Source organism: Onychomys torridus, chromosome 1 (genome assembly GCF_903995425.1).
Source record: "Onychomys torridus chromosome 1, mOncTor1.1, whole genome shotgun sequence".
Classification (NCBI taxonomy): domain Eukaryota; kingdom Metazoa; phylum Chordata; class Mammalia; order Rodentia; family Cricetidae; genus Onychomys; species Onychomys torridus.
Window position 1 is genome coordinate 2,491,509 of NC_050443.1, and position 12,765 is coordinate 2,504,273.

At 41.3% G+C, this 12,765-nt stretch overlaps 1 protein-coding gene across 1 annotated transcript; it reads left to right on the top strand.

The window, feature by feature from the left end:
• The first annotated feature begins 1,709 nt into the window (after positions 1-1,709).
• Positions 1,710-11,128, top strand: LOC118591771 (killer cell immunoglobulin-like receptor 3DL1). The gene is given in 9 exon segments (XM_036200147.1): positions 1,710-1,713; positions 2,059-2,343; positions 3,498-3,605; positions 3,608-3,810; positions 6,826-7,105; positions 8,885-8,929; positions 10,251-10,376; positions 10,836-10,882; positions 10,985-11,128. Coding segments are annotated over 9 exon segments (1,242 nt in total).
• The last annotated feature ends 1,637 nt before the right edge of the window (positions 11,129-12,765 follow it).

Sequence of the window (12,765 nt, forward strand, 5' to 3'; positions counted from 1 at the left end):
GGGATTACTTATTTCCTGTGTTTTTATGGGGGTAGCTAATTTCCTTGCATTGGAGTTTTCTTTCTAGTATCTTTTGTAGAGCTTAATCTGTACATAGATATTGTTTGTATTTGACTATATAATGGAATATCTTGTTTTCTCAATCTATGGTGACTGAAAGATTTTCTGGGTTTGGGAGCAGGAAGGGATGGAAGCATACTGGGTCTTTGGAAACAGAACCAGGGGAGTTGCAGAGATCCTCGCGTAGGTGGGAAGTCAATCAGTTCTTGTTCTTCTGACTGGTGTGGCCTGTACATGAGTGGCAGATAACCACCCAAGTTTTATTCATGCTTGCTTCTACTTCTGTAGCTTCATTAAAAAATAGTACTTGAATTATTTGTCATGTGCTACAAAGCTCTTCCTTTCCTTTGTGTTTACTGCCTAGCCTGACGATTGTTCTCTGTGATATTTTACTTCCCTGATTTTAATGCTTGTGTTCTTGCACAGTGATACCTTTGCATTGATGATAATGAGCTCCTCTGTCATATACAGCAGTTCTCTGATGGTAAATAGTCTAACCTGGGATAGCAGTCAGGCCAACTGGTTGCAACCCTGGACAGCGTGACCTTGGTGTCAGCTTCTCTAGTTTGGCTGTGATGCTTCCTGTGTTTTGAGATCAGATACTGTTGCTGGCTGTGCCTCCTGATTTAGTAAGAATGCTGGACCCACTCTGCAGTCAGAGACACTTTCTGGCTGGGGTTTATGATGGCCCCTGGCTGTGCAGTGGTGCAAGATATCCACCATGGCTGACTTGTATTATTGCTTGGGGTCTATATGGCCTTCACTGTAGTGTCTTGCCATTCTCCATATCCTCAAGAATATCCACCAAGCAGATACATAACAATGACCAAGACTCCTAGACTGGCCATCATGATGGCAAATCCATTCTATCTCCAAGTCACCCAAGTGGCCAAATAATGTAGAACTCCAAATGTTACACATACAAGGAGCCTTGAAATGACAGTGAAACTGTATGTCTGCCTCTAACTTACCACACTTAGTGTATATGAGCCAGTGTGACCTCTGAGTAAAAAGTTCTTTACAAAAGTATATAAGAGACAGAGTAGTTCAAAAGACTCATTACCCCTTCTAGTGGATTTTGTCAATTCTGTAGTCCTATGGGCTATCTCTTCCTCATACATGAGTTCTGGAATATTTACAATGTGCTTCTCATCTAAATATTGTTAGATTTCTAGAGTTGGTAACTTTGGATCAAGAGAATTTCTTTTCTGCTCCCTTGGTGGCATCAATTCCTATCTGTCATCTCACTCACATGAATCTTTCCTTCTAATCTTCTGGTGTAATTTCACTTTAGATTACAATATTTTCATGATCAAATTCACTTTGTTACTCAATACTTACTCAAAATTCTCAGCTAGCATATCCTAGCATGAAATATATGCCATATGTATGTATATGGTAGTTGGGGACCACTTACACTCTTTCACACCCATCACCTAATGGTATTTGAGACTTCCTTTGAGGAGATCCAGCACATATAAATCTGCTAACCTCATAAAGGAAATTCACGACAAAGCAAACAGTGGTTGTGCCAAAGTACAAGTACATCAATCTGTGAGTTTACTGAGGTTCAAATAGAAGTGAATAGATAAGAGGTTATTTACAGAAGCAAGGGATGGCACAAAACACTATTTAAAGCACACCTCAATATGGGTGAGTAACATGAAGGCCAAAACCCTGGAGCTCTCTGCACAACTTTAAGGCAGCTCAACACATCTTAGATAGTAACAGAGCTCTTCTGGCCTAGTTGCTTACTCTTTTTTTGAGTTAGTAAGGGACAATGGTGAATTTTCAAGTTTCAGCTTTCTAGTACATATGATATTTGTTTATCTCCTGGGTCCCCTGAGGCTCTCATCCTCTCACATTAAAACAGGAATGTTTTGATTCAGAGAAAATTGTTGTACAGAGGATCCTGATAAGGATGAGTTAAAATTGGAGGCTTACCTCTCAGAATGAAGAGGGATCATTAAATTTTTTACTCTGTTCAGCTTTCTATAGGAATTCATGACAAGCCTACACTGTCTGCCTGGCCAAGCTATGTTGTTCCCCAGGGACACCATGAAGAACTTCAATGTGACTCTCATAGTGACTGTTATATATTCAAGCTGTACAAAAAACATGGAGATCTTATCTCTCAATTCCATGACAGAATATTCCAGAAGAACCTTAACTTGGGCCCTGTGACCCCAGCATATTCAGGAGCCTATAGATGCTATAGTTACAATCATCAATGCTCTAATGAACTCTCAGTACACAGTGACCCTCTGAACATCATAGTTTCAGGTCAGAGATCACGTTTGAAGTATCACATCATCCCTCCAATCTCCCCATTTTAGAATTTTCAGAACAAGATGTAGTCAAGTCTCAGCATTATAAAGGAATATTTAACACAGGTATTGGATAGTATGGTGGGAGTAACATGATACCGGGACATGCACTTTCCTGTCCCTACAACTTCCTGAATGTTGAATAATTTAAAGAAAAAATGTGCCTAAAGATAGAATTTGTTGTTATTAAAATGACATCAGAATGGGAGAATATCCAGAATTATCCTGACTGTAGAACCACAAGGGTTCATATAACAAAATAAAGAAAAATGCAGTTATAGACAAAACAAAGAACTATGCGGGAGACACCCTATTGCTAACTCTGACAGTGGAGGAAGGGTCCAGGTGTCAAGGAATGCATGAGGCCCCTAGAAACTGGAAGGGAAAAAGAAGTAGATACTTTCCCAGTGATTTCAGCAGTAATGCCTCACTGCAGAGAATTTATTTATGCCATTTGGGTTTGTTTGGGAGTTCTAATCCTCTTATACAAGACTTGTGTTCTTTCAAGAATCACTTGAGATAATATGTTATGGTAGTGATTACAAACTAATACAGAAATCCATGTCAAGGCCAAATTAAGAACTGGGCAGGAAAGTGCAGAGGTCAGTCAAGTAAGGAAGGTAATTCATCCATATTTTTGGAGGAAACTATACTAACGGTGCCAGATTTGAAATGCCTTACAGAAGTCTGATCTATAGAGAAGACCAGAAGAGATTCCCTGTTGCCAGCATTCACAACTAACTCTCTTATCTTGCCAATGATTGTACTCAGTCCAAAATAGCATTAAAAGGACTATGAAGGAACCTGGCATAAAGTCTGCCATGTTTTCTGCCTTTTCCAACTTAGAAAGGGACAAGAATTGCTAGAGTAGACAGGTCCAGCAGACGCAGTCTTGCACCAGGCCAGTGGGAAAATATAGTGCTGCTACAAGAGTCATAGAAGCGGAAAATGGTCAAAGAAAGATGGAGGAGTCTGTGTACAAAGTTGACATAAACAGTGACAGAAACACTGGGGCACTGACAGGAAGAACAGGCTAAGGGGAGAAAAGATGGGTTTCCTGGGATTCATAGGCCAGGGTCAGGTTCATATTCACAATCTCTTTATTTCTAGGAATCTATAGGAAGCCTTTCCTCTTGGCCCTACCAAATCCCCTGGTAAATTCAGAAGAGAAGGTGACCCTGAAGTGTCACTCAGTGATTATGTTTGACAACTTCATTTTGACTCTGCAAAAAATAAGATAATCAAGGACTCTTTCCAGATTTCTGTAGAATCTCATTTTGGGGGGTCCCATGCCAACTTGTCAATAGGTCCTGTGACACCTGACCATGCTGGGACGTACACATGCTATGGTTCTTACAATCACACACCATATGAGTGGTCAGAATCCAGTGACCCTGTTGACATAAAGGTCACAGGTAAGAGGGTGTTACCTGCTCATCATCCTTTTTGTGATATAGAGCAGTTATTTTATAGACTGCAAGTCCTGGGATGTCATGAGGAATATGAAGAATATGAAACTTAGAGAAAAGCAGCCTTGTTGCAAATATTACTGACATAAACAATGAAAACAGAGATACAAAAACAGACCATTGGTTATAATGTGAAGCACAGATACAGAGAGGTCAAAGGAGTCAAAACTAGAGGTAAAAAGAAAAGGATGGCTTGCCTAGCTTCATATGAATCAGAGACAATGGCATCATTCTACTAGTGTTCAAAGTCCTGGACAGTTCAAAATTTTGTTTGGCTTTTATCTCTACAAGACACCTGCCAGAAGTCCTAGACACAACATGTGTCTGACATCAGTTTATATGTTGAGTGGGGCTAGTTCTTCATGAGTCCTGAGGCTTTGGTACAGATGTCACTGATAGAATTTGTCTACATTGACAGGTCTTCCTTTCTTGTGGTTGACCAATTATTCATCCTAGAATAACAGAACCCTGGGTAAATGAGGAGACTACCAATTGCTGTCTGTTTTCTACATCTCCAAACTGTTGTCACTACATGTTCCAATGTAACTCAGACATTCTGGGATGGCTGAAAAAATCCTACAGGCTTTCCTCCTGGGAAGCAGATACAAATAAAGCAGGGACATGGAAATATATACAGACAGTAGGACTGGGAGAAAGACTCAGAGATAGAAATGGCTGAGAACATGGGAAACATAGCATGGGAGGGAAGAGAAAATTTGCAAAAGTCTTAAGCTTGAATGGAACATTTGAAAGTAAAAATAATGGCAGATGTTGGATACTTCAAAACAGCTAGGAAGGCAGATGATAGATCACACTTGTGCAGTACACACACTAAGAGGAACAAAAAAGGGGAGATCATTGTGGCCACTGTTCAAAGGAAACAAGCACAATCCTGGAAATATTCTGTACTTAGAAAAGTGAGATTATTTAACACAAATGTGTAAAAAGAGACAATATAGAAAATGAATAACTTAGAATGAAGTCAGATTCTAGATTTTCAATATACATCGGATGAGGAAGTTCTAGGACATGAAGTTGAAAATTAACCATGAGAGTGGAAAGGAAATTAACAAAGAGTGGTGGGGAAAGAGGTGGAATACAGATGCCATTGAAGAAAAAAATGGGTAGGATGGAAAAGGGAATAGTAAAGCCAGTAAAAGGGAGGGGATTGGCAAAAATGGACAAAATGAACTGTATGAGGGTGTCTTATTGAAGTCCATTACTTTGTATGCTAATTAAAACACAATACATACCTGTAATCAAACACATTGATTGACTAAACATTTGGAAAAGCTGAATGTACAAAATGTAAATAAATTGGTCGCAACTCTGTAGGTTTGGTCCCAGGTTTCAGCACCAACAATGTAAGTAAATTTGTTGCAACAACTCTAGGGAAAGGTGTCCTGACTACCTAGGGAGTCAGGCAACATCTTGAGCTGCTTAGGACAGCTCTGATGGCTGGAACTGCAAGACACAGTCCAGCCCTGGAGGGGGAGGTATTCTGGACACCTCAGGCTGCTTAGAACAACAGCTCTGCCCTGAAGGTGTTCCACATACCTAGAGCTGTTTAACACAGTTCTGACAGCTGTAACTGCAAAGAAGCAGCCCAACCCTAGAAGGGAAATTTTTCTGACTTCTCAGGAAAGTCATGCCTGGAAGTGCTTCAGCAGGGAATGGTATCCTGACTGTTTGGGTAAGTCAGGATATACCTGGTGCAATGGGGGATGGTCTCCTCACAGGATATAGCAGTCCTGCTCCTCTACACTACAGCTGAGCTTTTCTCAGCCCCCACTTTAGGGGGTTCCTACCAGAGTTCTGTTTCTCCAGCCTAAGATGTTGCTTCTTTTGATTCACTCTGCAAAAGGGGAAACCCCTACAGAAATGTAGCAATCTCCTCTGGTTCCTGAGAAAAGTGTTACTTTTCAGCCCTCTCTTGCTCTTTCCACCGAAGGAAGTCTCAACCAAGATCTTCTGTTCAGCTCCTCCTTGCTCTGCTCCTTCAGCTCTCCCTTGTTTTGTCCACTGAGGGACGTCTCAGCAAGGATCTTCTCTACAAGATTGAATGAAGATCTTCACCCAAAACTCTTTTGAGAAAGAGATTTATTTGAGAAGGAGGATTCTAGGAAAGCAGCTGCCTCTAACAAGGTGGAGAAAACAGCCTTTTTTCTAACTAACTAGGCAGAGCAGTTTACACAGGATATCTTGGGGGATAGAGTCAACCAGGGGTTGACTTGGGCCCAGGGTTCTACTGTTCTGCTCTGTGATTGGTTAGTTTCACAAGTCAGTTGGCCAGGGGCAGAGATGATTCTGATCTGACTCAGTCAAACTGTGTTTCTTTCTACCCTGATCTAGGCCTTCTTTCCCTAGTTCTGGGCTGCAGGGTCAGGGTGGGTTTCTTTAGCCAGACTTTTTCCCTACACAAAATAAAACAATTGGGAAAAGGAATAGAATCAGTAGAAGTTGATGGAAAAGAAGAATGATGGCATAAATATGATCAAGATTACACATATAAATTATATGCAAAAACACTTCAAGAAAAAGAGGCCAGGAAATGATGTAGTTATATTTTAATTTCAAATTTTTAAATGAAGACAAATCTAAAAATACATTATATATTTTAATATTTCATAATGAACTCAATTGCTACACAAAATTAATAAATGTTAATAAAAACAAACTTTAAAGGCATTTGGAATGACCCAATGCATATAAAGACAGAAACTGTCACAAAACAAAACCTTGGGTAAAATATATGGTTACAGGACTGAAGTCGGAGATTTAGTAAGATAATAGAAAAGAAAAGAGGGAGATGGGAAGAGATAGGGAAGTAGAAAGAAGAGTTAAAGGTGGAACACAAAGAGAGAAAAATCACAGAAAAGGAAGCAGATATAGAGAACTTATGTTTGAATGAACACTGGTAAGGAACTGTCCCTCTAACTGTCTCTGCCTCTTTTCTTCCAGATTTATAGAAGAAACAATCTTGGTCATCTCTGATGGGCCCTGTGGTGATGTCAGGAGAGAACATGATCTTGTCCTGCATCTCTGACCATCAGTTTGACATGTTCCATTTGTCCAGGGGAGGGGTGCCTCAGGGGCATGGGCTGCCTGCAGTGCAGAGCCACAGTGGGACGTTCAAGGCCAACTTCCTTCTTGGTCCTGTGATCCAGAAAGGGAACTATAGATGCTGTGGCTCTTACAGTAACTCTTCCCGTGTGTGGTCATCCCCAAGTGACCTCTTGTACCTTCCTGACTAAGAGAGCCTCATGAGATAGATATAGATATAGATATAGATATAGATATAGATATAGATATAGATATAGATATAGATATAGATATAGATATAGATAGATATACCATGTCTTATGACAAATGAAATCCTAAAGCCATGTCTCTACTGATGGTAGAGACAAAGTATCATAGACAACTACAGACAAGGGTTTCCGGGAGTTATTTTGCAAGATAGATAGAAGATAGATAGATAGATAGCGAGAGAGAGAGATAGACATATACAGAGATACATGCAAGGTCTTAGTAAGATATACATAAACATATATATAAATATGTGTGTATACACATATTTTTAAAGATTTATTTATTTATTATGTATACAGTTTTCTGTCTGCATGTATGACTGCAGGCCAAAAGAGGGCACCAGATCTCATTATAGATGGTTGTGAGCCACTGTGTGGTTGTTGGGAATGGAACTCAGGACCTCTGGAAGAACAATCAGTGTTCTTAACCCCTGAGCCATTTCTCCAGCCCTATGTACACACACTTAATATTAATCAAAGAAAAGAGGTTATCAACATAAGGGAGTGTATGAAAGAGCTTGGAGGAAGATTACCTCAGAGGGAATGGAGAGATGAAAGGGAGAGGGAAAGAGAGATCATTATACTTCATTTAAGAACTTTGAAAAAAAAGATGGAGTTTGAAAATGGATATCAGAGAGATCCACAGCTAATCACTAGAGAGAGCGCCAGGAGTCCAGTCAAAGAGAGAGAAGAGGGATTCTATGAGCAAGTGCATCAGGATCATGATGAGGAAACATGCAGGGATGACCAAACCAAACTAGAGGGAACTCATGAAAGTTGGATCAATGGCTGTGGAGCCTACATGGGACTGGATGAGGCCTTTTTCATGGTGAGACAGTTGTGTAACTTGATCTGCTTGGGAGGCCCCCTGGCAGTAGGATCAGAATCCATCTTTGGATGGATGAACAGGCTTTGTGGAGCCCACTACCTATGATGGGACACCTGGTGCAGCCTTGAGACGGGGGAAGGGTTTGGACTTGCCTCTACTGAATGTGTCTCCATATAGGAGGCCTTGCCTTCTTGTGGGAAGGAGTGGGGGATGGGTTGGGAGGGGAGGTTGTGAGGTGGGAAGAGAGAAGAGGGGGATCTTTGACTGGTGTGTAAAATGAATGAAAGTTTATTCTTAATAAAAAAAATTGGACATCAGATTACAAAGTAATAGACAAGGATCCACCCAAACGTTCCTCATCTTACTTGGCCAGCCACACTGGAACATGTATGTACCAAGGAGAGTTAGAAAAAGGTCAGGACAGATTCATTAGGGATAAGGTCGCAATCAGTTTGGGCAAATCAGAGAGGACACAGCCCTCCTGAGCTCTCACTCACATAGATCTCTCCACAGTATTACTATTGACCCATCACAACTTGAAATCCAAGTAGAGAGTCAATACGGCAAAGCAAACCACATAATGGCATCCTACCTCTGAAAGCTCAGCACTAAGAGATGGAGTGAGTGCTGGTCACTGTCCAAACTGAAAGCACCTCTTGATGAAGTCTCTCCCTCTCCTGTCCCCTTCCGTAGTAAACTCATCAAGAAACTGCACTTCTTGCACAGAACAAGACTCCAAAACTAGGGAGAAAATAATTCCTCTTCACTATTATGGAAACTTAGGGACCAAAAACTCTTTGGTTCATGTTTTGGCTCAGCTCCCTCACTGCTAAGTAGGCACATGGTCTTTGAACTTTCTCCCTCTCCTGTCCCCTGCTCTAGTAAACTCAACAAGAAATTGCACTTCTTGCACAGAGCCAGACTCCAAAACTTGTAAGTAATTGATTCCTCTTCTCTACTGTGGAAACTTAGAGACCAAAAACTCTTGTGTTCCTGTTTTGGCTCAACTGCCTCACAGCTCAGTGGTGTTAAAATCAACATCTCCCATCTCTGATTCTAAAACTGTGCAACATCAGAAGATTTTTAGGAGCAGCATGGGAACTGTACTGAGACCCCCTACAAGTGAAAATGAGAGCAGATTTTACTCCCTTCCCAGGAGCACTGAAGTGCTTATTCTAGCTCAGTTCCTTCTGGAGAGGAGGTGATGGGGCCTAAAAAAGGAAGCAAACAAGCAGAAGGGAAGATTTCATAAAAAGTATTACCTGTAGCTGGGTGGTGGTTGCACATGCCTTTAATCCCAGCACTCAGGGGACAGAGCCAGGAAGATCTCTGTAAGTTCCAGGCCAGCCTGGTCTGCAGTGCAAGATCTGGACAGGCACCAAAACAACACAGAGAAACCCTGTCTCAAAAAAAATTACCTGTGATGAAATAGACATGACTTTGCTTTGGCCCTTTGGGAGAACTTTTTGTTTGGTTCAAGGGAGTTGTAGATGTAGAAGTTGCTAAGCAGATTTACTGAGCACTCATATCAAACTCAGATTAAGATCGTGATTACACGACCTCTACCTGGTGTTCTGCGGGTTTCTGCAACTGGCATAATATCCATATACACTTAAATGTGTAAGCCTCCGCTGGAGCATGGTCAACTTACTAGTAACAATTCTCCTAAAACTGACACTCCTTCTCCCAACAGTTATCAATTATGTATAGCCCCTGGACTAGGGGTGGGACTTCATGTTCACCTCCACACTCCATGCTAGGATTTTGTCTAGCTTGAGACTACACTGTTCTTGGGCATGCTAGTTCAAACTGTTGTGAAGTGTCAACTGCCCTGCAGTGTACAGAAGACAGTGTCACTAGAGTTATCCATAGCCTCTCTTTCAAGCTCTTCTTCCATCTCTTTCACACTTTAGAACATTTGGAGGATTTGAGATTTAAGCATCTCATTCAGTACCAAGAATTCTATAGTCTCTTCTTCTCTGCAACTTGACCAGTTGTGGGTATCTGTATTAATCACCATCTATCACAAATATAAGATCCTCTACTTGCAGTTGAGACTTGCATTCATGTATGGGTATAAGTCATTTGGGGTCAGTTTAATACTATTTCTATTGAGTAGAATATTATTAGTAGGTTCTTGATCAAGACTCTTGTCAATATTATATTAAGTATCCTCCAATCAATAAATATTATGCAATTTATCAAAATGGGGACCCTAAGATGTACCTCTTATTGGGTTCACGTCTTCCTCCAGATAACCACAGGATCCTGCATATTCTGATTGGACTGTCAGTGTCCATGATCCTTGTCTTCCTCATCATCCTCCTTTATTCTTGTTGCTCCGTCAAAAAGAGTAAGTCTCAGGAACAAGCCAGTGACTGTCATCTTAGTAGTGTGAGAAAACAAGAGCAGAGAAATACAGGTGTGTATTCTTTACTTACAAAAGGACACTTGGGCCAAGACAGGGAACCTGAGGCAGGGCTTTCAAAAGAGTGCACCAGAGCCTTTGTACTTTCCCTCAGCTCTCAAACTACTGACTAATTTCTCACTGTATCTTTTGCATCTCCGCATCCAAATAATATCTAGGAAGATGTTTTACAAGAGTAGGTGGGCAGCAAGAGAGAGAGAAAGAGATTATTCTGAAGAAAGAATTACAAGGTGCAGCATGTGTGGGATATGGCTGTGAATATACAGAGTCAGGACATCTGATTCTAATTTGGGGCAGGTGAGAAACCTTGGGTTTTATCGTATCTCTCACTAGTACTTTGGATTTGAAATGAGAGTGCTGATGAACTTTTTTATATGTGTGTTTGATTACTTCTTTCCTCTAAAAATGCAGCCATCATGGACCAAGACTCTGAAGTGAGAACAACACTGAACATACAGGTAGGTCCTCCTGAGTCTGCTCTCTTCCATACAGTCTAATATTCCTTCATTCTCTGCAAGAATGTGTGCACACAACATCACTTAACATTTACCTCTTTCTAGGATCCTGAAAGACAAGAAGTGCAGGAGGTGACATACTTAAAATTTGAGCAGATGATCTTCAAACAAAAATTGACCATTCCTAATTCCCAGATTCCCAAGGAATTTTCCACAGATCCCACTGTGTACACAAAAATCAAGAAATAATAAGCTGAGATCAAAGATTGTCTATTCTCAATGAATTCCCAAAGAATGGTCTGAGGAAGTTTTCTGTGGTAACCACAGCCCTTTCTCTAACAAGACTGATATTTGCAGTGAAACAACTGTTAGAATCTGAAGACACAGGTCTCTAACTTTGGGACAATCCTTCATTATATATCTCCAATATAGTTCTGAGAGTGGCTTTCCTTTGCTTATAAATGTTATGTTCCTCACTGTCCACTGGACAGAAATCTAACTCTATTTCTTAATCCATGGGTCTCTACATCATTTCACTCTGGTGAACTCTACAATCTGATTAGCTTTAAGTCAGGACCTACCTGAAGCTATAATCATGTTGAGTATTTCACAATTCCCTACCAACAAGAGGCTCTGCTTTTTATTAGTATATATTTCTAATATGTATTGATGTTATACAACATGCTGGATCTCATGACAATTTCTTATATGTATCTGTATTTTGATCCTATTTACACACAATTACCCTATCCTGACTTTCTTCCATTCCTGCTGATATTCAAGAATCTCACTCTTGGTGGATTCAGTACAGGCAGGTCCAGTCCCCTCCTTCCAGGCTGAGCAAAGTGTCCCTGTGTAAGCCCCAGGTTCCAAACAGCCAACGCATGGACTGAGGACAGGTCCAGGTCCCACAGCCTGGATGCCTCCCAAACAGTCCAAGCCATTCAGCTGTCTCATTTATCCAGAGGGCCTGATCCAGCTGGGGGCTCCACAGCCTTTGGTTCACAATTCATGTGCTTCCGTTCATCTGGCCTTTTGTCCCCGTGCTTTTTCCAATCCTTGGCTCAACAATTCATGCTCCCATAGTCCCTCCTCCTTCTTGACAACTGGACACACGGAGCTCCACCTGGGGCCTGACTGAGGATCTCTGCATCCACTTCCATCAGTTATTGGATGAGAGTTCCAGCACAACTGGTAGGGTGTTTTGCCATCTGATCACCAGACTAGGTGAGATCAGGCTTTCTCTTGACCATTGCAGGCAGTCTACAGAGGATGTATCATTGTGGATTTAAGGGGACATCTCCAGCACTCTGCCTATTCCTGTTCTCATGTGGTCTTCATTTATCATGGTCTGTTATTCCTTGTTTTCCCCTTCTGTTCTTGATCCAGCAGGGATCTCCTGCTCCCCTAAGCTTTCTTTCCCTCAAAACTTGCCCTTCATTACTCCCACTGTCTTCCAGGTTGTTCATGTAGATCTCATCCATTTCTCTGTCATTGGGTGATCCCTGGGTCTTTACTAGGGTCCCGTTTTCCAGGTAGCCTCCCTGGAGTTGTGAAGCAGTCTAGCCATCTTTGTTTTATATCTAATATCCTCCTATGAGTGAGTACATACCATGTTTGTCCTTCTGAGTCTGGGTTACCTCACTCAGGATGATTTTTTCCACCAAGTTTAAATGAATCCCCAGGGGAGTCTTGGCCCTGGAGGAGATGGGAATGGAGGGGACGGGATGGGGGGAAGGTGGGGATGGGGGCGGGAGGGGGAAGACAGGGGAACCCATGGCTGATATGTAAAATTAAAACACAAATATAATAATAAAAAAAGAAAAAAGATCTCACTCTTAAGACTGGACTTTATCATACACTGTTCTGTGTATACCAAATGGTGT